The sequence below is a fragment of the Cygnus olor genome, chromosome 3 (assembly GCF_009769625.2).
Source record: "Cygnus olor isolate bCygOlo1 chromosome 3, bCygOlo1.pri.v2, whole genome shotgun sequence".
NCBI classification, from domain to species: domain Eukaryota; kingdom Metazoa; phylum Chordata; class Aves; order Anseriformes; family Anatidae; genus Cygnus; species Cygnus olor.
The window spans coordinates 33,475,141-33,499,654 of record NC_049171.1 but is presented as its reverse complement, the minus strand read 5'-3'; the positions used below and the strand labels follow the sequence as shown (position 1 = coordinate 33,499,654).

At 35.9% G+C, this 24,514-nt stretch overlaps 1 protein-coding gene across 11 annotated transcripts in view; it reads left to right on the top strand.

Moving 5' to 3' along the window:
* COL12A1 (collagen type XII alpha 1 chain) overlaps window positions 1–24,514 on the top strand; it is a 97,122-nt gene that overhangs the window by 46,639 nt on the left and 25,969 nt on the right. For all 11 annotated transcript variants that reach the window (XM_040551234.1, XM_040551232.1, XM_040551231.1 and 8 more), the window contains 25 exons: window positions 421–560; window positions 1,374–1,503; window positions 2,851–2,990; window positions 3,087–3,219; window positions 3,320–3,346; window positions 3,653–3,795; window positions 6,672–6,801; window positions 7,704–7,843; window positions 9,130–9,259; window positions 9,758–9,900; window positions 10,939–11,068; window positions 11,706–11,848; window positions 13,478–13,607; window positions 13,804–13,923; window positions 14,550–14,696; window positions 15,517–15,633; window positions 16,080–16,226; window positions 16,688–16,762; window positions 17,313–17,452; window positions 18,068–18,191; window positions 18,392–18,535; window positions 20,802–20,966; window positions 21,835–21,873; window positions 21,969–22,107; window positions 24,187–24,329. In XM_040551234.1, the coding sequence (XP_040407168.1) occupies window positions 421–560; window positions 1,374–1,503; window positions 2,851–2,990; window positions 3,087–3,219; window positions 3,320–3,346; window positions 3,653–3,795; window positions 6,672–6,801; window positions 7,704–7,843; window positions 9,130–9,259; window positions 9,758–9,900; window positions 10,939–11,068; window positions 11,706–11,848; window positions 13,478–13,607; window positions 13,804–13,923; window positions 14,550–14,696; window positions 15,517–15,633; window positions 16,080–16,226; window positions 16,688–16,762; window positions 17,313–17,452; window positions 18,068–18,191; window positions 18,392–18,535; window positions 20,802–20,966; window positions 21,835–21,873; window positions 21,969–22,107; window positions 24,187–24,329 (3,159 nt within the window). The remainder of the gene's footprint in view (window positions 1–420; window positions 561–1,373; window positions 1,504–2,850; window positions 2,991–3,086; window positions 3,220–3,319; window positions 3,347–3,652; window positions 3,796–6,671; window positions 6,802–7,703; window positions 7,844–9,129; window positions 9,260–9,757; window positions 9,901–10,938; window positions 11,069–11,705; window positions 11,849–13,477; window positions 13,608–13,803; window positions 13,924–14,549; window positions 14,697–15,516; window positions 15,634–16,079; window positions 16,227–16,687; window positions 16,763–17,312; window positions 17,453–18,067; window positions 18,192–18,391; window positions 18,536–20,801; window positions 20,967–21,834; window positions 21,874–21,968; window positions 22,108–24,186; window positions 24,330–24,514) is intronic.

Sequence of the window (24,514 nt, the reverse complement as noted above, 5' to 3'; positions counted from 1 at the left end):
GGGAAAAATTGATCTAACCATGGCTTAAACATAGCTTACCTTTCCTTAAACATCTTTCCTTAAACATTTTGTACTGCCAGAGGAATGTTTCTGGGCTAGATGCACTCTATATGGTAATCTTTATGTTCTTGAAAAATGTTAAGCCCTTGACTGTACATGAAAACTTAAGTTTTTAAGCTCTGTTACTTCTGTATTGTGCTCATAATTTACAAATATGAAGCTACTTGTTTATAGCTGTTTTGCTTATTGCTGGGACAATATGTTCTTAAGCTGTCTCAGATAACGGCCTGAGCAATGAACTTCATGTAAAATTATTGCCTCCATTTCAATGCAATATATGAAAATACTTAATGACTTCTGAGAGACCTGTGCCTCTTCTGTGAATAGCATTTTCACTTGCTACCATCATTATTTTTACAGTACCTTTGCCTGGACCAAGAGGCTTAACAATTAGGGATGTTACTCACAGCAGCATGAATGTCCTCTGGGATCCTGCTCCAGGGAAGGTTCGAAAATACATCCTAAGATACAAAGTAGCTGATGAAGCTGACATAAAGGAGGTAAGCAAAAGGAATGTTTTTGCAAGTACGTGGTGGTTTTCTTTTGAGGAGCCAGCTTTTTAAATAAATAGTAAAAGCAATATAGCAAGCCAGCATTAAGAACAGAGAACATCAGTTCTTGGAATTTGCAGTCAGGAAAGGGTACTGATGTCTTGGAAGCTGAATAAACTTGAGATGGATTTCTTCTTTCTTTCCCTCCTCCTTCTCCTCTTAAAGAAAGGAAAAAAAGCTCAAACTGATTGGAGAATTATTCTGTGCTTTGATAAATAACCATTTCTTCTCTCTGCTTAAGTGTTACCTTGCCAAGCTTTTAGAATTAGGAGAACACGATTGCAGAATAAAGGTATGTTAGCCCCTCTGCCTACTGGCAGCTCATGGGTGAGCATTGTTAGAGATGTCTTTCTTACAGTTATGTGCAAACATTCCATAATTTTACTGCTGGACATGAATATAACTCTTTGAGGTTTAAATGTGTTTTTCTAAGTGAATGAGAATTTTCTGTGGATTTTCTAAGTGAATGAGAATTTCTGAAAATTCTGTATCCTCATTTCCAAATTGAATTAAGCAGTGAAAGAGTTACAAAAAGTTTACTGGTAGCTGAGAGAATACTCTTTGCAAGGACAGTTAGTGGATAGAACTCAATATTCAGATGTAAATGTATGGCAACAAATGACAAAATTTAGCACATAATACTTTTCTATTTCTATTCTAATACTTTCCTGTTTTTCAGTACAGGGATTTCTAACATTTGATCAAATGCAGAATCAGAAATAGAATAATTTTAAACACTTAAGTCACTGTTTTTATTCCTAGGTGGAAATTGACAGACTCAAAACCAGCACCACTCTTTCTGACCTTTCCTCCCAAAGACTGTATAATGTAAAAGTTGTTGCTGTGTATGATGAAGGGGAATCTCTACCAATAGTTGCAGAAGCTGTCACTCGTAAGTTTTCCTAACAACCCTTCTTTTAGTTATTTTTACGTTATATTCTATTTGAGTATGTTGCAATACATTACTAAGTTAAGGTGGAAACATAATTTCATCTGTCTGAGAAATATTTTATTTGTAGCATTATTTGCAATATAATAATCCCCAGAAATCTCAGATGAGTTGTATTTTACTGCAGTGAACACTGAAATTGGTCTGCAGTGAGGAGGCAGACCAGCAACTGAAGCATAATTATTGACATTAAGATGCTGAAGGAGGAATGTAAGGGTAGAATTAGAGAATGCAGAGGAAAGGGCTTGCAAGTCTATACAGTTCTCTGATATCTAGGAAAGCAAGTGAGAATCTGGGACGTATACTAGGGGCTTAAAGAGATGTGATCTTTCTTCTGGTACCAGAGAGCTTTTGTAGCATGAAATGGTACTTTTAGAGATGTTATTCAGGGAATCATAAAGGTGACTCTTCAGTAATAACAGAACAAGAAAATCATATTGCATGGAGTATAAGAGCAGATATCCATGTAAGAGACATGTCCAACTAAAAAGAAAAAGCTGACATCAGGGAAGCCCTCATCCTGATCTAATCTTATGATTTAAGAACACAGTTAAAATGAAGAGCTAGAATAGAAATAAGCAATGTTACCTTATCACTGACCATCACTCTGATGTGAAAAGAAAGAAAAATGCTCTCATTTGAAGCCTGGTGTTTTTAAAAATATTTTTGATTTGTTGTTGTTGTTGTTGTTGTTTTGCTTGCTTTTGTGTGAGCCTGTGGTTTGTAGCTGTGGTTTTGTCTGAGTGTGTAAAGAGAAAGAGGAAAAATCAGCCAAAATAATTGCTTTTAGTTTAATTCTTTGGTTTTACCTCTTTACTCATTTCTTTCCAGTAACTATAACATTTTGCCTTCTTAACTTACAGTTAACCTCAGTGAACTTTTTCTAAGACAATCTTGTAATTCAGTCATGACTTATTTGGTTTATATAAGGAATTTTAAGATCTGGAAGAAACTCATGCAGGACCTCAATGTCTGTATGTGGGAGTTCGTAGTTACCCCTTCTAACTCCAAAATGTAAGAGCTAGGACTTTGTTTGTTGTGAGTAGGTGTGTGAGTTTTTCTGAGGCCATTAGAGCGGTTTTATCAGGTGACGACCTGTTGATGTGAGATTATGAAGGACAATTTGCTTAGAGTAGGTGGGCTCAGTTATACCACAGTATTTTACTGTACTCATTTGAAGCATGGTAAGTAAGGTCTGAATCGTCTACATAATCTTCTAAATTCTTTGTCTGAGTAGTTCCTTGGCTTAACTTTATTTTGTAGTTACATTGTTTCCTTTTCTCACAACAGAGCCTGTGCCAGCACCAGTCAATCTCAGAATCACAGATGTAACAAAGCACAGTTTCAGAGGAACTTGGGATCATGGAGCTCCAGATGTCTCTCTATATAGAATAACCTGGGGACCCTATGGAAGATCAGAAAAACAGGAGGTAAGAATAGTCACCATAAGATTTTGGGGGCAGTCTCTCAGAGGGCATATTTTAAAATCAATCAATCAATCAATCTATTTATTATTTCCCCACAAGACCATCTTAAATGGGGATGACAACAGTCTGGTCTTTGAAAATCTGGATCCAGATACATTGTATGAAGTCTCAGTTACTGCCATCTATCCTGATGAATCAGAAAGCGATGACCTGATTGGCAGTGAACGAACATGTAAGTAATTATAGGGCATCTGCATGTTATTATTGATATTTGTTAAATCAGAAAGCATACACATACAAGAATACTGAACACTCTTTTTTTTTTTTTCTAGTACCCTTGGTACCTATAACCACACCAGGTAAGAATCTGAATTTCCGGGTATGTTATTATTAAAGAAAACTCATAGCTACCTTTTTTTCTAAACCGAGAAGAATGTTGACATTAAAAAGCTGAGATCATTTAATAAACAGCATTGTGTATTTGGAAGAATACTAAACATTAGATTACCACGTTTATTATTTTACAAACATTACAGTTTATGTTGTCTTGTTCTTAATACATTCTGCTCTTGGTCAGGCATTCATGCAGCCATAAAAGTATGAATGAAGTGTTTGCCCCTGCTTTTTGCTTGAATTAAATATTTATTTTTCACCACCTTTCTCAGCCCCAAAGAGTGGCCCACGAAACCTTCAGGTATACAATGCAACGTCACACAGTTTGACTGTAAAGTGGGATCCTGCCAGTGGTCGAATACAGAGATACAAGATCATTTACCAGCCTATCAGTGGAGATGGCCCTGAACAGTCGGTAACTAATTTTGAATTACTGTAGTTATTATAAGGTAGTTCTACAAATTAATGTGTTAGAAGAATTTATTTACAAAGCACAACTACATATTAATCACCTCTTAGGTGAAGACATATTTGTAGTAGGTAAGTATATATTCCTACCTTTTTCTTTCTCCCCTTTCAAATCTGAGATAGAACATTCTCTAGGGAGCAAAAAAAAACCCATAACTTTAGATACAGCCCTATAAAAAAAACATATAGTCTATAGATATAACTAGAATATAGTTACAGTCTGTTGAGGAATAAATCATTCAGCACATAAGAATACAAGTTACAGATATGCAGGTACATAGTTATCTCAACAGTCAAGAATATGAACTACCATGACTACTTCCATAGTCCAGTGTTCATCATGTTTTTTTTCATACTGTGATTTTTGTGTTATTAGAGGCACTTTGCCTTGGAACATACTGTGGGCAGTTGAGAATTGCATGGTATCCTCTCTTACCATGCTGAGGAGAGAATAACCCCCAAGAAGTCTTAGCTGCGAACATGAGTCCATGGGAAACACGTGCTAGGGAATAGTTTAAGGTTGAGTGTCTTTTAATATGATTGAGCAGCTTTAATGATAAGGAGAGCCAGTACTGTGTGATTAGCCAGCTTTCCCTGCATCATCAGCAAGAATTGTGATGAGTGTCCATGGTCCATGCAACACCACTTGGGAATGTTAATTCAGTCAGCCTGTATATCAGAAACAAGCGCTACTTAAAAATGCCCTCTTCTGCAGTGGGAAGCTGTTGTGGTTACTGACACATGACTCAGAGTCTCAGACGAAAACCACGCACATTTAGCTTGTTCCTGTAATCAGAGATCACCATGTTCAGAAGCGTATCTAGGAATGTTATGGAAACTTATGCACCCGTTTCTACTTTCTTCTCAACAACATGCATTTCAGTTAAAGTAATTGAACTGTTGAATGAGTTTAGCTGAGAAATCATTAAAAGAATAAGAAGCAGCAGCAAGGTGAATTCATATTTTTGCTCGTACTGGAGTGAAAAAAAAGAATTATGGGCATTCTGTGGAAATTTGTGCAGTGACAAAGGATGGACTTAATTAATCTTAATGGACATAATTATTCACAACTGGATAAAATCCAGCAGTGGCAGCTGGAGAAGACTCCATTTTTTGAGAAAAGCATGCTCTGTTCACAGCATATTAATGTCTGCAAATAATTCTCAGTCATAGGATAGTAATTACTTACTTTTTTGTCACTATGATATTTGATTAAACTGCTGCGGTTGGGTCCCTAAGACTGTCCCACTGAAATATACAAAATGGAATTTCTAGAAGGTCTTTACTGCTCTTTAAGACTGGTCTGACATCTAATGGCCTTGGCATAAGGAGAGACCACCACAGATGATTTGAAGACAACTCTGCAAAAACTGCACATCAAACTGTGGAGGCCATTGTGACCATTTAGGGACAGATTTTGAAAGGCAAATAGATATGAAACTATGGAGGCAGCCACAATAGGATGCTAAAAGCATTTATGGTTTGAATTGTGTTTTGGACACTTCAGTACAAATCAAAAGTTTCCTCGTAAATTAAAATTATTCTATGAAATATGAAGATGAGTAAGTTCCTGCTTGTTATCACTGCATCAGCATAAGATCTTATGACAACATACACATATGAATTGAGTAGGCTTTGAAAATAAGCAGGTAGTCTTAAAAGTTAAAAAGATGCTCTAAAGTAAGAGCACTTTTCACACAATTAAAAACACAAAATCTCAAAATTCCCAGATGCCAGAGATCTGAATATTATTTGTAATGCACTGCAAATCTTTTCCTTGGTGGAGATTGTTGGAACAGGATTATGTATACCCCCTCTGAGAACTGGAGCACCTGTCCTGTGAAGAAAGGCTAAGAAAGTTGGGGTTGTTAGCCCAGACATTAAAGTCTGTGGGGAGACCTTATAGCAGCCTTCCAGTATTTAATGGGAGCCTTCAGGAAAGCCGGGGAGGGACTCTTCATCAGGGAGTGTAAGACAATGGGTTATGTCTTTAAACTAAAAGAGTGTGGATTTAGATTAGGTGTAAGGAAGACATTTTTTACTCAGAGAGTGGTTGGAACACTGGAACTGGTTGCCCAGAGAAGCTGTGGGTCCCCCATCCCTGGAAGCGTTTAAGGCCAGTTTGGCTGGGGCTGTGAGAAACTTGGCCTGGTGGAAGGTGTCCCTGTCCATGGTAGGGGGGTGGAATGAGATGATCTTTAAGGTCCCTTCCAACCCAAACCATTCTGTGATTCTACATTAAGGAAAAATTGAAATGAAAGATGTATAATGATTTTAGACTCTTAAGAAGGATGTATTAGAAACAGAAGCATTATGTTATAAACTGCATGAAATCAAGGATTGACAATGTCAATAAAATGTTATATTAGAGATCTGCAGGGTATTGTAATGTATTCCATGCTTGCCTTCTACCTGAGAGTGGAGCATAATAAGGACACTTCACAGTCTGTCAAAATGAATAAAAGACTCTCATTGATTTCAATATTACGTAGTCAGAGGTAATGTGGAGAAACAGCTCTGTTCTGGCACAGAACTGACAGTTGATATGTGGTTGTGGTTACATGCAAGTTTGGAGGTCTTAAAGAATACTGGCTTTGTGTTGCTTGACTCTGTCTTAACTGTTAAAGATAAATATGAATACATATGAAAATATTATTATTGTTCAATGCCTACTGTCAGCTTCCATCGCAAGAGGATTGCACCATATGATATACCATAGTGTTTTCCACTCAGCATCAAATGATTACGTTGTTCATTATTACAGTAAGCATAAAAACAGCAGCATGAAAAGCACTTTAATCTTTTCCTTTTGTGTTACTGCAGACTATGGTAGGTGGGCGGCAGAACAGTGTAGTGATACAGAAGCTGCAGCCTGACACACCATACGCTATCACTGTGTCCTCAATGTACGCAGATGGTGAAGGGGGGCGAATGACAGGCCGAGGCAGAACCAGTAAGTAACTTTTTGTGATCTTCTTGTTAGGTGAGAAACAAATTTGATGTATTGCTTTTCAGATTAGATGAGAAAATATATCTGTGGTGAAATTCATCATGTCTATTTGTTATTTGTTCTTTGGTGGATTTCAAGTATCTAAACTAATTAAGGTGGCCTATCAGTCTACTGCCTAAAGAGAAATCCTAGGCCACTAGTTTTAGACTTCTGAAAGCTGAGAGAAACCCTAATGCTACCATTGCACTTCTTGCTCACTTTAATCTGTTTAATTGTCTCCTTATGTCACAATTTAACAAAAACCTTCAAGCATCTGAAGGCATGTGACTCTCACATGTGTGCTGTTAGGTGTAAGTTTACTATTTTCTTGTGAGCACCTTCCATTTGCAGGCTGGCCTTTACAGAATGCAATTGGAGACTGTACTATTTTATGTTAATAATACTGTTTTGGTCCTTCTGTGGAAAGCACTGAGTGATTTGCTACCAGAGGCACTTCAGGCATAAAAACCAATTCCCTATTTTTTCAATTACTTAATTAATTGCATATTTAAATTATCTATTTATTAATAGATTTATTAATCAATGTGTACTTTATTTTTGAATCTGCTTTGGAAGGTCAAACATAGCAAAGTGCTTGGAGACAAGTGAGGAAAATAATCCTAATGAACTCATGCTATAATTCTGAAATAATGTCCAGAAAGAAACTTTTTTTACTGTATTAGCGTTCTTTATGCTGTTGGTTGGGTCTGTTGTGTTCTGGTTGATGAATACAAGTAACATTTAACACGAACTATTAAACCTGCTTTTAAAAAACTTCCTACTAATACATTGCATGACTGTGATCTGATAGCACAGGGTGAGAGAATGTGGCCCCACATTTCTGACAGCTCATTGATCCGTTTCAGAACCTCTCACTACTGTGAAGAATGTGCTAGTTTATGACCCAACCACCAGTACTCTGAATGTTCGATGGGATCATGCAGAAGGAAATCCTCGCCAGTACAAAGTGTTTTATGGGCCTACAGCTGGAGGTGCAGAAGAAATGGTAAATCCTTCTGTGGATCTCACTAACTGTCTTAAAAAAATTGCAGCCCATGGTGGTAGTGAGAGGAATCCTGTGGACTGAAGTGTGTCTTGTTTGTCAACACACTGGCATTTTCTTTTTGTATCTACCCTGAAGCAAATGCAGAACACCCCCATGAAAGTCAGTTATTCTCTTCTGTAATACTGATATTTGATTTTATGTATTTGACATTAACATGGAGATTTAATACCACACACATTATTTGTTTGTTTATTCTTAGGGCAGTATGTGTGAGCATGAAGCTGATTTCAGGGTGTACAAAAGGCTGTAAAGTCAGACCTTATTTCTACCCATTTTTACTACTAAGAAGTCGTGTGGCAGTAGTCAGTCATTTGGGATGATATTTTTGAAAGCAGAAAAATCCACATGGGTGGATTCTAATCTTCTAAAATTACTTAATTACTAATGAGCTAAAACAATCTTGAAAATAGGATTTGATCACACTTGTTGCAGATTGGGAAAATATTATTCTTTCCCACTTGTGTTTCATTTTCCACATCTGCACAAGTTGATGTGCCAGTGAAATAAGGAGTACATGAATTACTCCTATTTCAACAGCATGCACAGAGCTACTGACAAAAAGTATTCCTAAATGCCATGGAATTTTACTTACAACATGAGGTGCTCATTACTTCTTGTCATTATCATGTTGTAGTGTTATGTAATGCTGATTTTGAAAGTGACTTAATGACTCTTGAACTGCTAAATAGTACTCATTAAAAAGATCACTGTAGATTCTTTTTACTGATAATAGTAGAACAGGATCAAAAGTGAAAGTCAGCTATAAGCGATTGTACAGGAGAGCATAGGACTTAATGACCATTGTCCAAGATAGAATCTTCCTGAAGGCCAATTCTAGAAGATAACGTGAACTCTCTTACCTCAAATGTCAACAACTTTCTTCTGTCATAAAGATTTTATAACATCCAGTCTAGAAATGAGATATGGTGGAGGTGGTGATTTTTAAAGGAGGGGAAATTGCAATCTACCATTCTGGATTGTGAGGTTACTGCTATATTCAGCGATAAAAATATATACATAATTTGAAAATCTCTTGGGTTAAATCAGATCTAGGTTGATGTTAATAGGCCTGCCTATGTTAATTGCAGTATATGTTCCCTTGTGGGGTAGTAATCATGCATAGAATAATATAAAATAAATATCAGCAGTAACGGAGATACAAAAAGCTGAACTTTTTGCATTTTCATGTAAATGTTATGCCTCTGTATTTCTTTTTAAATTTGTAGACCACAGTACCCGGAAATACAAACTATGTCATCCTGAGAACTCTTGAACCCAACACACCTTACACTGTAACTGTGGTTCCAGTTTTTCCAGAAGGGGATGGTGGACGTACGTCTGACACCGGAAGAACTTGTAAGTAAAACAGTCCTTTTAAACTAAATGTTGGGATTTTTGTTTAGTGACTCAAATCATTAGAAATTGAAGACTTCTAATTAATTTATATCAATTATAGATTTTTTTCCCAAGCTAAAACTTTGTTTACCTGCATGTTTATGGTTGTAGCTCTGTAACTTATTCTTTTTCATTGGAGACTTTCAGTTCATTTATCTCAGGCAAGTTAAACTCTTATGTTGTGAAGCTAACTTATTGTTTACTTACACACAACAGTAAAATTTCAATTCTAGTGCCAGTAGCTGCCCTGCTGCCTGGCAGGGATGCTTTTAAAGATTAATAACTAAGATTCTTTGCTTCATAGAAGGGTAAATAAATAATGTTAGGGTAACACAAATCATGTGTTTATCTTGGGCTGCTGTATTTCTCAGCTTATTTTGAGCACTGTTGAAAATTCAAGTAGAACTAGAACTTACGTAAGCAGCTTTGTAAACTTAATTTTAATTATCCTTGACCTAGTGGAGAGAGGAACACCAAGAAACATTCAAGTTTACAATCCCACACCAAACAGCATGAATGTCCGTTGGGAACCTGCTCCAGGTCCAGTACAGCAATACAGAATTAATTACTCTTCGCTATCTGGCCCAAGGCCATCAGAATCTGTAAGTAATTTAGTTTTTATACTATTCCTTAAAAGTGTGTGGAGGATATTGCTTCCTTCAATGAGTGTAGAACAATAACAATAAACATAGGCCAACCGTCCGCCTAGGATTGTCCCTCCTGAAAATACTGTGCCTATAGAAATTTAGTATATTGTAAACAAAAGCTTAATTTGATGAAATGAAAAAAAAAAAAAAGAGATAAGACTGTCACACTTAAAGCTGATTAATGAGTATCCTTTATTTTACTGCAGGTAAAGATGAGTTAAAATCTTTATTTTATAAAGTCAGAAGGAAACAATATTTATTAGGAAATGTTTAATTATGAAACCAGATGCCAACTTTATATGATATTACTACTGAATCATCTCTTTACCCCAAATCATTAGTGCTTAAATAGGACTGGGTGAGCAGTGAAGTCTGCATAGGGGTAAAAATTTGCCCTCCAGATGTGAAGAGTTCTTGGATTGGTGTAGAAATGGGTGCAGTTTTAGATATAGGCCTGTGAATATACTCACATAAAATGTGCACCCATATTGTACATAAATATGTTTTTGTGTAAGGAAGAATAAGAATTTTTAACGAGTCATTTGTGTCTGTAAAGTGTAACTGCATAGTACTTTACGCATGAGTAGGAACCTGTCAATTAGAAAATGACCTTTACATGTCAGGAAACCATGATAGAATTTGCATTTTTTGTTTTGGGTTCCTGAATTTTTTTTTTTCCCCTTCTTTCCTTTTTTTTTTTTTTCTGAACAAATTTAATGTAAAATATAAGGTAAAACAACAACATAACAGAACAAGCTCTCCATTTGCAGAATTAATGCTCCTCATGTATTTATCTTTTTTTTTTTAGTAGCACCTGCTGTTGAATTGTTATCAATGTTATTTGGTTATTTTAAACTTGTGTTATTTTTCTTGAAAAATGCACATCATGGTCATGTTCCCAACTCTTCTATATTTCATTCAAGTTGTTATTCTAAAAAGATATGGTATAAATTGAATATTTTTTTATGTAGGTGTATTTTCTTTCTGTTTTAGATTGTGGTACCAGGCAACACTCGTGATGTGATGCTGGAGCGCTTGACTCCTGACACTGCTTACTCGATAAACGTTATAGCTCTGTATGCGGATGGAGAAGGAAATCCAAGTCAAGCACAGGGAAGAACATGTAAGAGGCAGTACTTGTTTTGTGAAATCTATGTCAAGACTGATGTGTGAGGAATCTATAAAATTGGTTACAATCAAAAATAGTGTAAGCCATTCAGTGCAACTCAAAGATCAAAATGTCTGAATTATGGCTGAAGCAATTGTAGGCCTCCATTGAAGGGAGCTGTTGCTATATTGCGTGGCAGCTGGAGTACATGCATAACCACCAAACTCATTTTCACTTGTGAAATAAGCCTAATTTGAATTTATATGTTTAAAAAAGAGCATAAAAATGTTCTTTAAAATGTGTTGAAAGACAAATATCAATTTCTCTTTCTGAAAACAAATAGCACATAAAGATGGCTAGAATTTGTTGTGAACAGAAAAAAAAGTACTTCCTGTTCTGTGTCTTGCTTAATAATTATACATCAACCTTCTAGATGTTAATTTGTTTTGCTGAAGAGGCCTAAACACTAAAACCTGTCTTACAGCTTAGCTTGCAGAAATGAAGTGTAAAGGAACTTCCTATGGCATTCATAGGCCAGCACTCTTTTGCTGTTTCTATGCTTTCTCTATTAAATCCCCATATACATCTAAAACTTGTAGATGTGATAAGCTGTAGGTGTACTTATGCAGCATTCTGTATTTTTTTTCTTTAGTGCCTCGCAGTGGTCCAAGAAATGTGAGAGTGTTTGATGAGACCACAAACAGCCTTTCTGTACAATGGGACCATGCTGATGGGCCAGTCCAGCAGTACAGAATCATTTATTCACCCACTGTGGGAGATCCTATTGATGAATATGTAAGTTCTGTAATTCTTTAATACGCACCAAGATGTTTTTGGTTAATTGCTTAGGCTACAGAAAAACGAAGATACCCGTTTTACTTTGTAATGCACTTTGGGTATTTTGTGGGTTCGTTGGTCATTGTTAGTTCTGAGAAGCCATGTTTTGTAGAAAATATTTTTTCCCACAAAGTTGCAGAACATGTACAGTTTAATGAACCAAATTCTGTGTAAAATAATGTTAAAGATGTGAGTCAAATCATTAATCTGAAGATTCTGAGCAGAGCCTGTTTCCTGACATTTAGTTAAAAAATTGTGCTACAATGAATAGCCATCCATTACTTCATACTCCATTCATTATGCAGTCAGTGTGCTAACATACAGAATAAACATGTCTGCTTTTCATAGATTGAAGAGAGTTGCCAGAGCTTAATCAGAAAGCAATGGTAAATTTCATTCAGCATCTAACTTGTATTTGTAAGGTTCAGTATGAATTGTGTTTGTGTTTAATTTCCTGTAGCTTAATGATAGCACAAGTTAATCTGATGTTTATAAAATTATCTGAGTGTTTAGAGCAAAGCCAAATTCAGATCCTATAGAGGGCAATGGTGGAATTTCTGCTGACTGCCACTAGCCAAAATGTAACATGTAGAGCACTATCTAAATGCTCTAACTGCTTATATATTATTGTACAGGGCATGCTGAAAATTCACAGGTTGAAAAATTCCTACTGGACCTGTTATTTAGGACACAACTAATTTTGAACACATATCTTCTCTGCAGAAAACATTGGAAATTTCATAAAAATAGCAAGTCTGAAACAACTGAATTCTTTTATCAAGTAATAATGGAAAATGTTGACTGGGACATACTTTTGAGATATCTCAAGTTAATTTCTGTAGTTTCAGTGCTTTATAGCCCTTTTATGAAGCAGAGTCACTTTTTGGGCTATGCCTACCTGTTGATTAGAAGGAAGCAATAGTGCACATCTGCACCAAGAAGTTGAGGAGATTAAGGGTTGCATGAATAGGCAAGTTTTTTCATATCAAAATATTCAGAGCTTCTTTCTCAGAACAACGTGTTTGTGCTGAAACAGTGACAGCCTGACATGAGGATAATGAAGAGATAGAAAGGAAACTGACAAGTAGTGTGAATGGCTTTTTTCCCTCCTTGTTTTAGGAGCTTTATATTCTCTTTTTTCTGTCTCTAAACACATCCTCGTGACTTTTTCCTTTCTATAAGGGAGCAGTACTGAAATACTGAAATCTGGGGGAGAAAATGCAGCATCTCAGTCTGACTGTAGAATCACAGAATCATTTAGGCTGGAAAAGATCTTCAAGATATAAGTCCAACATCAACCTAAACTGCTGAGTCCCATCACTAAACTATGTCCCTTTTGAGGGTAGGGACTGAAGAGTCAATTTGATTTATCTTTTTATGTTGGCTTTATAACAGTGCTTTATATTTTAAAATAATGAGTACTAAGAATTGTTCCTAGGCTATAACCCTTAAAATATCCTGAATGACTTGATCTGCAGTGGACATAAAAAATTGTGTCAAAACAAATTTTTAGTTCTACTTATTGTTTTTGTTGATCGGTTACAGTACTGGGAGTTTGTTCACCTCTGTTTCTTTTATATGTTCTAGACCACAGTTCCTGGGATAAGGAATAATGTAATACTCCAACCACTGCAATCAGATACACCATATAAAATAACTGTTGTGGCTGTGTATGAAGATGGTGATGGTGGACAGCTGACTGGAAATGGAAGAACCGGTAATTTATTTTAATATTTATATAGTTTTTAAAGTCTAGGATATATATTCCTTGAGCAGTCCAACATTGTTAAGGTCTCATTATGTTAATGATGTCTGTTGCATGGTTATTTCCCTACAGAGTCACAATATAAGTTTCTAGAGTTGAAAAAGCATCCACTGGTCTAATTAATTATTGTGTTTTTCTTTCTTTTTAGTTGGCCTGCTTCCACCTCAAAATATGTATATAACTGATGAATGGTATACACGATTCAGAGTTTCCTGGGATCCTTCACCATCCCCCGTTCTTGGCTATAAAATTGTATATAAACCCATGGGTAAGAAAGCTTGTTAATTCTGAGTACAGCACGTTCAAAATAGTGAGTAGCTAATGCAAGATCAGAATAAAAATCATATGTATCATGAAATATTTGTGCTAAAGGATTTATTTCTTTCCTTTGTTAACTCATTTGATGAAAGCTTGTCTTATTATCATTATTTTACAAGAAGAACTACCAAATACAGTGTTTCATACAGAGACTGAATTTTATTGACATTTAATTCACAATCTAACCAGTAACTAGATAAAAGCTTGGTTTTCCTGTCTTTCATACTTTTTGTCCTCCTGAGGATATGAACTGGGGTATATGAAATGAGTATTGGACAGATATTTAGGTACTGAGATCCTTTTTAACCTTTGTTTTATATGACAATGAAACAATATACATATCTTTCTACAAATTAAACACGTATATTGCACAATAGCTTGTAAACCATGCTTATGTTCTGTTTGCAACAGTCTAATATGTTAAAATTAGGTGATTTAAGAAATTAGTGTTTTGTTTTATAAAATAAGATTAACACTTAATGACACATTAAAGGAGGCAGTTAATTCTGTAGCTCACTTAATCATGAATCTTTCTCTCTCTCTCTGTATTTTCTTGATAATTCCTTTCAATTAAAGGTTCAAATGATCCCATGGAGGTTTTTGTGGGAGAAGTGACTTCATACACCTTGCATAATCTGTCTCCCAGTACCACTTATGATGTGAATGTTTATGCCCAGTATGACTCTGGAATGAGCATACCGTTGACAGATCAAGGCACTACATGTAAGTCAATAGAATTTTGTTGTAGTCATGTTAGGTACATATGCTGATCTGAGATAATGTTGATTAAGACAGTATTTTTCAGGCTGGGTGTTAGATGGTCTGAATATCCTCTCATAGAGAATACTTGTCACCCATCTATGACGTAGTTTTTAGAAACATTAACCTTCAGAACAATAATGGGAATATAGATTAAAGTAATGATTTGATGGTATAAAATTTTCTAGTTTGCTTCCTAAAATTGTATTTATCAATTTTATTTAGCAATTTTAATTTTAGTTGGGGTCAATCTATAATACTATAGAATTTAACCATGCTAAGCAGGTCTAGGCTTTTTGCTACTCTGTCTTTTTCTCATGGGAATGTCCAGGCATTGAAACTTCACCTTTTTGGAAGGAGATGATTTTGCTGATGTCCTCCGTTAAGAAGCTTCTTAAAATTTCTTCAGTTAAGATGACTCAATCATCCTGAATTTTGTTTACTCAGTACATGCTTTTCATACTGCCATATATATGAGTCAGTTTCCAATTTTTAGAAGTTTCTTATTTTGTAAAGAGCTCCACTTACTTCATGTGAAAATGGATAAAATAATCTGTTACCCAACATGAGAAAGGTATCAGACTTTGGGCTTTTGTAAATAGCTAGGCTGGGATCTATAGGGCATAAGAAAAAATGAAGAGACTTGACTAGAACTGCTCTTTTCTTCTATAACTCTTTTAAAAAATCAGGTTCTGCTAATGTAAATTTAATTGTGATGTAGTTCTTTCAACATCTATTATGCACTGCTTTCCAGAGAGCAATTTTTCTCTTTCTCTGTTCACAGTATATTTAAATGTCAGTGACCTAACAACTTACAAAGTGGGTTGGGATTCTTTCTGTATCCGATGGTCAGCTCACCGGTCAGCAACTTCTTACAGACTAAAGCTGAACCCAGCTGATGGTAAATGCATTTTATTTTTTGCATTTTATGGAAACATAACTGTCTTGTTTCAGTGGCAGAACCACTTATTTGGTATGGTGGAAAGCCTCCACCAGCAGTCATGCTGCATTCGATTGAGCTTTAAAGATCTGAACCATCTGTGGTGGTGAAAAATTTGCAAAGAGGAAGTACTGCTTATTATCAAATTAACTTTCAGTAGTGGGAATTTGCTAGTTACCAGGCTTTTTTACATGCACACTGGAATGTAGTTACTCTCCTGTATGTGCCAGGCATCATAATCACTGAATAATCTTGGTCTAGAAAGGCTTTTTCGGGATAAGAATAAGATTGCTGTCCAATTTATTCCATCCTCCTCTCAAGTATCTAATTTCTAAATTTATTTACACACATATTAAAAGGGAAATACTGGATTCTAATTTTCTTTCAATTGGGCTCTGTTTTCACAGGATCCAGAGGACAGGAAATTACAGTCCGTGGCTCAGAAACAAGCCATTGTTTTACTGGACTCTCACCAGACACAGAATACAATGCTACCATCTTTGTTCAGACCCCTAACCTTGAGGGACCTCCAGTCTCTCTGAGGGAGCATACAGGTAGGTAATAGACACTGTGAACTGTAAGTTTTGAGTATAGAACTTGTTTCAATGGTAGAACTTGTCTTGTTTCTAAATGGCTTTCAATACCTCTTTTAAGTTACCTTTCCTCTTTCTGCCAGTGTAATGTTAACTGGAGTTTGAGAGAAAGAGAAATTCTTATGCTCTTCTTCAAAGCAAGTATTTCCTAGCACTTGGATGAAAAAGTGGGTCATCAGAGTGCAATGTTATTCAGCTCATGCAAAGCTTTTCCTCTGTCATAAATGAAATGATGCACCTTTTTAACATCAACTATAATCTCATTAACTTTGTAGCACTAGAAAATTTTCCTTGGTAATTATGCAATGCTTGGGTTAGTGACAAAAGATTTGAATATTTCTGTGGTAGTATAGTACATAATCTAGAGTTTTCCTTATATTAAATAATTTATATTGAGCCAGAATATGTTTGTTTTGTTTCAGTTGTCAAACCTACAGAGGCACCAACTCCACCGCCCACACCTCCTCCACCTCCCACAATCCCTCCAGCTCGGGATGGTATGTTTATTTGTAGATTTATTCAGTATTTTTACATGGTTGCTGTACTGCCTCAGGGTTTTATTCTATTTTTTATAAGTTTAGGTAGATTTAAAACTAGCACAGTATTCCAGTGTCTGAAGATTGAGACCAATTTCCTAATTGCATACATTTGCTGATGAGCTTTACTGCAATCCGAAATTTCCTGGTTTAAAACAGCAAGATGCATACCTTTGGGGAAAAAAAAAAATCAAGATATTCTGTAGCTCTGTAGCAAATCTGTGAGCCTAACCCTCAACAGACAATTTGATTTTTATGGTAGCTGCTCAGAAAAAATGTCATTTAAGACACTTGCATTTGATTCTTGAGCTCTTCTTCACTTCTTGTACCTTCCTTTGAGAATTTTTAATGTTTTCATGCTGAGCATCAGCCTCGTGCCAGGTTGACTGTGTGGTAGTAGAAGTTTGCTGAATATTTGTCATTTTCGAATATTAAATTTTTGAAATAATGCTCTTTATTTCACTGTGCTATGAATGGTATGTTTCAATTATTCTTTTTCTTGGTCTTTCAGTATGCAGAGGTGCCAAAGCAGACATAGTATTTTTGACTGATGCTTCCTGGAGTATTGGTGATGACAACTTCAATAAAGTAGTAAAATTTGTTTTTAATACAGTAGGAGCCTTCGACTTGATTAATCCTGCTGGAATACAGGTAGGTTTGTTGTTTCCATTGGGTAAATTTTAGAAGGAAACTGAAGCTGATGCTGGATTACTAAAGTTAAATTTGATTTTTCCTTTCTTACAGATTGCTGTCAGTTTTCTTTTGTATTTGATAGTTCAATGTGTGTATGGGTGTGCATTCATTAATTACATTAATAACATTCAGTAATTATATTCAGTGATTATATTCAGTGATATATATACTATATGTACTTAAGGCAAGAGAGTACACAAACTTTTATATGTCCAAATTTATTGACATTCTGTCACTAGGTACTTTTTGCTATCTCCTAAAAAAATGGATGAGATTTTGTAGAAAATTTATACCTGCTTGGAAGCAGAGAGTATGTACTATATTAACTGCACCGTAGTAAACATTTAATCATACTTATTTAAGATCATATTCCATTTTGTACACAAAGGAAATTGAAAGTGTTGTGTGTACATTGCTGTGATGGTATCCATGTATGTAAATATGTATGAGGGTACATAATCATACATATACGAAAAATATTTTTCAATTAATGTTTACCATAATGCACATTTCAATTGAGTGAGTTTGAACGTGGGGATATGTGACTGAACATTGTGATATATTCCCTTTCAGGTTTCATTTGTGCAGTACAGTGACGAAGCAAAATCTGAGTTTAAACTGAATACATTTGATGACAAGGCCCAAGCCCTGGGAGCTCTTCAAAATATTCAGTACAGAGGAGGAAACACACGGACAGGTAATTCTGAGCAGTGATTATATTTCTTAAAGATAAATTGGTTTTGGAAACTGCCTCATTATCATAATATTTCATGGTTGAAGGATTAAGTTTTTATGCTTTTCTGTTTTGGTTGTGTGGCTGTCACTCTGTCAATGTAAAGTAAGGAGTTTCTTCTCCTGCAGATAATATGACTGACTCATTCATTATGCACTTTGCAGGCAAAGCACTAACATTTATCAAAGAAAAGGTTTTGACTTGGGAGAGTGGCATGAGGCGAGGTGTTCCCAAGGTACTTGTTGTTGTCACAGATGGTCGATCACAGGATGAAGTGAGGAAAGCAGCAACAGTCATACAGCACTCTGGTAAGCAATTCACAGTACCTAGCTATTTCATTTCCTTACTGTGTTAAGCAATGCAATTTATAAGCAGTGCTTCAATTGTTTGTGAATTCTTTACTCATCATTTATGGACTCAGAAATGTATTGTGAGTGGTTGGATTCACTTAAAAGTATTTAAAGAATTTAGACTTTTTGGGCCAGACTTACTGTTTCTTTCTCTATACTTCCCTCTGTGGAAGCATATGGCTTCCCAGGGCTTTCAAGGAATACCTTATGCATATTGTTTCACAGAACTGACTTTTGATTACTTCTCCTTGCTGTGTGGACCCCTGGCATCGTTGTGAAGTGCGCTCCATTCTGGTGCCTTTGATGTACTGGGCCTGACTTTTTGACTTTTTTCATGTTTTATTTGGCATAGACTACAGGAGCTCCACTGAAAGGAGGTGCTCTTGCTGGAGCTGGGTCTGAGCTGACTTCTCCATTGTCTTTTGAGCTGAGAAACATTGCATTCCCTCTTTAGATTGATGAGTGTGACTTATGTGTGACTAAGCATTTATTCCTTTCCCTGCTCTCAGTAGCCTTTCCTGAGATTCCCCAGCAGTCTTGCATTTCATTGCATGAACCACCTGGAGAGCAGTTTCCTTAGTAAGGAGATGTACTTCCTTATACTGGAAGCATATTTTTGGCAGTATATTACTGGCTTGTAAACCACAAGTGGTCATCTTGACTGCCTCTGTGATCTGAAAGAATCAGCTCTGTCTAGATGACTTCTAAAGATGTTTGGCTAACCCATTCATAAAATTCTCTATAGCCCATCTGGATAATCTGCTTCAGTGCTTATCTACCCTAATAGTTGGAAAGCTTTTCCTCACATCTCACCTAAGTGTTTCTTCAGGCTAATGAAGCTGTTGTCGTCTTTTCATTTACCCAGCTAACCAGGAAAGCAATTGATAACTGTCCACTGTGACAGGCCTTCATATTTGAAGCTTGTTGTCATTTCCTCTTTCTGTCTTCTCTTTTCTAGACTAAACAAACCAATTTCCTTCAACCTCCTTTTAATGATGTTTTCCAAACCTCTTATCATTTTCCCTAGCTACTCACTTCTTTGCATCTTAAATGTTGTACTCAAAGCTGGACAGAATATTTCAACCAAAGTTTCAATAGTATTGACTAGAGAGAATAATTATCTCCCATTTCCTTTTGAAAAATTCAAAATGTAAATAAAGTTGGGTTTATCGTGTACAACAAATGTGAATTCTGCCTCGAACCTCCTGCCAACATTTCCATTATCTGTGCAGGTCCTTGTCAATGAAATTTTTGGGGAGAGGTTTTTCTATTTAGTGCTGAATTGTGTAGTGGCATTTTTCCCCCTGCTTTCTGATATAGCAAAAGAGGTCAAATTATCATATGGAGGATTAGGTGGGAAAGGAAAAGAAGAAATGAGTCAGAAGAAGAATTCTGTAAATGCTATAAGATAATAGAAATCAAAACCTTGATAGGGAAGGCAAGGAGATACTACTTTAAGGACTCGAAGAAGAAAATCACACTGGCTTTTGTTACAGATTATGGGGAGATTATGCTTTTACACCTAGTGATAAGATTAAATTCTAGGGACAGGGTTCTTCTCATTTTACTTAAGCCATCTAACAATTAAATATCTAGGCTAAGGTGATCATGTGGAGTCCTTTTATAGGTATTGAAGAGAGCAGCAGATAGGCATCTACAGAACACAGTTTCTCCTGTCCTGAAATTCATGTTTTAGGGAGGTGAACTGAATTGTATTCTGAATCTGTCCCTGTTTGTGTGTTGATTATAGAGTAAGCCTAGTTAACTAGCTTAGGCTTGTTTATAACTTGGAAAGTAAAAATTGGTGAGATGATCCCATCCTGAGGTGGCAAGAGCTAGAGCATTGGATAACTAATTTAGATAACTGATACTGTGCAGAGATATTGGACACAGAACAGGTTTAAGATGTGGTAGAGTTGAGAGGATCATACATTTTGTATGAAAGAGACTATGTAGCCAAGGCTGTGTAGCTTAAATAATGCCAAACAGCAGTAAGTGGTGGAAGAAGGAGAAAGTTTTGAAAGAAAGATGCAAAAAATAGTTTAACCCCTCTTGAGCTTTGATAGGTGAAAGACTATCCAGAATGTGTGCCCATAATGATGGCCAGATACAAGACTAGATAGAGCTTGACAAATCAATGATAGAGATGGTTTGTGAAATATTGACTTGAAAAATGGTTGTGTACATTTTACTACATTTCAGGTAACAAATGTTATTTTTATAGGCTTCAGCATCTTTGTGGTTGGTGTGGCTGATGTGGATTACAATGAGCTGGCCAAGATTGCCAGCAAGCCCAGTGAGCGTCATGTATTTATTGTTGATGATTTTGATGCATTCGAAAAAATTCAAGATAACCTTGTCACCTTTGTGTGTGAGACTGCTACCTCAAGTGAGTAGAAAACACCATTTTTCTTTTTCCCAAACTGATACATTTGCTTATATACTGCTAAAGTTGTCATACCATTTACAGCACTTCAAAAAAATGCATAAAAATTAGACTTCATAATAACTGCACATGGTTTGATCAAGTTTTTTTGTTGTTGTTAATTTTGAAGTAGCTATTATGATTGATATAATCTTGTCTCACGTTCCAAGAGTACAGGTATAACAAAATGAGAGCAACAGTCAGTGAGAACTCTTGCTCTTTAAAAGGAAGTAGAATGATGCCTAATGTGAATGGGGGTACATAACAGGTCTCTTTACCCCTGGTCCAGACTGCTACAGGGCTGCAGGTGAAGTGTGTGATGCTGTTTCAAAATGATCTAAATTAGATTTCAGTTGTTTAGTCAGGAACTATCTTTCTATGGCAAAAATGAAAAATTCTCAGGCCTGTCATGTGCAACTGTGTACTCCCTAACTATTTCATCCACTGGCTCCTGAGGAGCCATATAAATCTGCAGTTTTTCCTTGTGAATTTGACAGCAAATATGCTGCCTGACTCATGCCTTAAATATTTATGGAAAGATCGAGTCATTATACCCCTTTCCTCTTATGAATTAGAATCAAAATATTTTGGGGGCTTATTTGTTATCACATACAATTTGTCATGATAGAAATATCCAAGTAAAAGTAGAGAGTAAAGTTTTTAGCGATCCATCTAATGCAGAACAGAACCCAGCATGACAAATGTAGCAAAAGTTGGCTGATAATTAATATTAGCACAGATTTCTTAGTAACAAAACTTACTAAGTATGTACATCTTCATATCCTGGTAGATTTCACATTTTTGAACTTAAATGTTGTTTCCTCTCTTTTAGCATGTCCACTTATTTACTTGGAAGGATACACTTCACCTGGTAAGAAACTATCTATAATATTTTGCATAGGTTCAGTTGTGTCCTTTACAACTCTACATTTATTTTTTTTACTGTTTTCCTTTCCTGATTCAAAGGTTTCAAGATGTTGGAATCATATAATCTAACAGAGAAGCATTTTGCTTCTGTACAAGGAGTATCACTGGAATCAGGCTCTTTCCCAAGCTATGTAGCATATAGGCTCCACAAAAATGCTTTTGTCAGCCAGCCAATACGGTAAGTAAACCTGGAAGACTAATATTTAGAGCAAACAGGTGGGGAAGAGTTAATGGAGTTTATAGCTAAAGGCATTAGTATCTTATGGAAGATGCATTCATTTGATATTCTTTTTACTGAACTCCAGGAAATATACTCCAAAGAGCATCTACCATTGTTCTCATTAAATGCTAATCTGTTTCTTCCTTTGTGATCTGTTCACTATTAATCCAGCTGCTTATTGTTCTTTTGTTTGAGACTATGCTTCTTAACCACTCACCTTGCTTATAATATACAATTTGGCCTTAGGCAGATGAACAACAGCCTCCTTACTACAAAGACCTCTATACTGACAGAGGGAAATGGTTTTGATGTGGAAGTATATGCACTACTATTTACAGGGGTATCATTTGTACTGCGGTATGCAGCACGCTGATGCCATTGACTTAGGTTATTTTCTCCAGTAGCTGAATTGTTGTATTTGACTAATGGAGTGGAGCTTTAAACAGCCTGTGGTCTTGGATCTTTTTTATGGAGAGGTAATACATGATTATTCTTTCCTACTGTCACAAACATAAAAAAAGACAGCAATTAGTTTTACTAGAAGGAATCTAATGCTTAGAGTAAGTTTTAGAAAAGTCCTCCTGAGACAGAGCAGATGCCTAAAGATAGACCTCCTATTTAATTTAAGGAAAGTTGTTTTTGTAAAAGCCTTTGAAGTCTGGCTTCCTGTCAGGTTGTGTGTACAGGCACTGAGGTATATGAAGAAATAATTTCTCTTTGCTGGCCTTCTCAACTCACAACATCAAAAGTGGAGAATTTAAAGACGTTTTGAATTCACTGATATGCCCTTATAGTTATGTGAGTGACAGATCCCTGATGACCTGGATTTTTACAATCTAGGAAGTACAGATAATCCTAGTCAGTAGGATCTTGTTTTGAAATTCTGTTACATTAAGATAAATCTTGCATTTAGCAGGATAAATAGGATGATAAGAAGATAATAAAAGGCAGACTTTTTGCTTATTTCAGGTTTTTTAGAATATTGTGATTCAGTCTATTGTATGTCTGTTGTAGGAGTAGACTTGCCAGAGTATTCTGGGCACTTAGTTTTCATAAGATACCAGAATATAAAACTCACTTTAGACTGAGTCAGCAAGGCCATAAAAGCATCCTGATTGTGGTGGCGTAGTTGTTTTGTATCTGAGATAATTTGCTAACAGTTATAAGTACTGTTGCTATATCTACTTTATTATTTTCTTTCTTGCACTGTGTTATGTGTTATTGACTTATTGATATGACTATAATTGGAAAGTGTCCCTAATGGTGTGGGTACATAATCTTTGCCAAAAAAACAGAAGAGCTTTTCTATCTATTTCAAGGTTTCTCTGTTAATGATCATGAGGTCAAGTCCCTCTCTAAATTCCAGTATATTGGCTAAGGAGAAGCATAAGCTACCGCCCTTCTTACAGCTAACTTCCTGCATTCCCTACCTTTCCTTCAGAAAATTCCAGAGGCCATTTGATGCATATTTTTATTTATCTCCAGCTTTCTGTCTTTTTAATGTCTTACAGTCTGAATATCAGAAATCCAAACCTCAGCAGCCACTGGTGAATGAGGCAGACCCCAAATACATCACCCACTGCAGGGAATACATTAAATATCTCCCTCATAACATCTGTTCCTGAAGGCCAGTGGTAGTTAAAGCAGTAATTTCTATTGCTTGTCTAAGATGAGCCAAGTGAAAGAATATTAATGCTACGGTCCTTTTTTATAAACTTATCTTCAAGGAATTCAAAATATGTGTAGTTTACGCAGAATCTTGCCACAAGAATAAATGTCCAAGGGTTCTTGGTCGCATTCTGGCTGCCCCCATAATTATGGCTGGACCAACTGAAGACAGGCTGTGAGTTCATTTTAACAAAGCACAAATTTTTATCACATAGTTCTTTTCTGTGGAGAGAATAGTTAAAATACTTAGTTCTGTTAAACACTGTTATTTTCCCATTACTCTTCTTTCTTTGAAAAAAGGACAAATGATGAAGACCTTATTTTCCTTGTGTTTCCATGTGAAAAAATGTCCTCATATTGTCTTAACAGGGAGATTCACCCAGAGGGATTGCCACAGTCGTACACTATCATTATGTTATTCCGTCTTCTGCCGGAATCCCCCAACGAGCCTTTTGCAATTTGGCAGATTACAGACAGAGATTACAAACCACAAGTTGGAGTTGTGCTTGATCGTAAGGACGATTATGCTTACTGAACAGAGAATTTATACATTACATTACTTTGCATGTATTCTTCCAAAATCTTTCCAAAACCATATATAATCTTTTACATAGTAAAAGGATTATATATTTTCAGTTATATATTATATATATTTTACTTTGCACATCAATTAATTTTTCAACTAAGAGTAATTCAA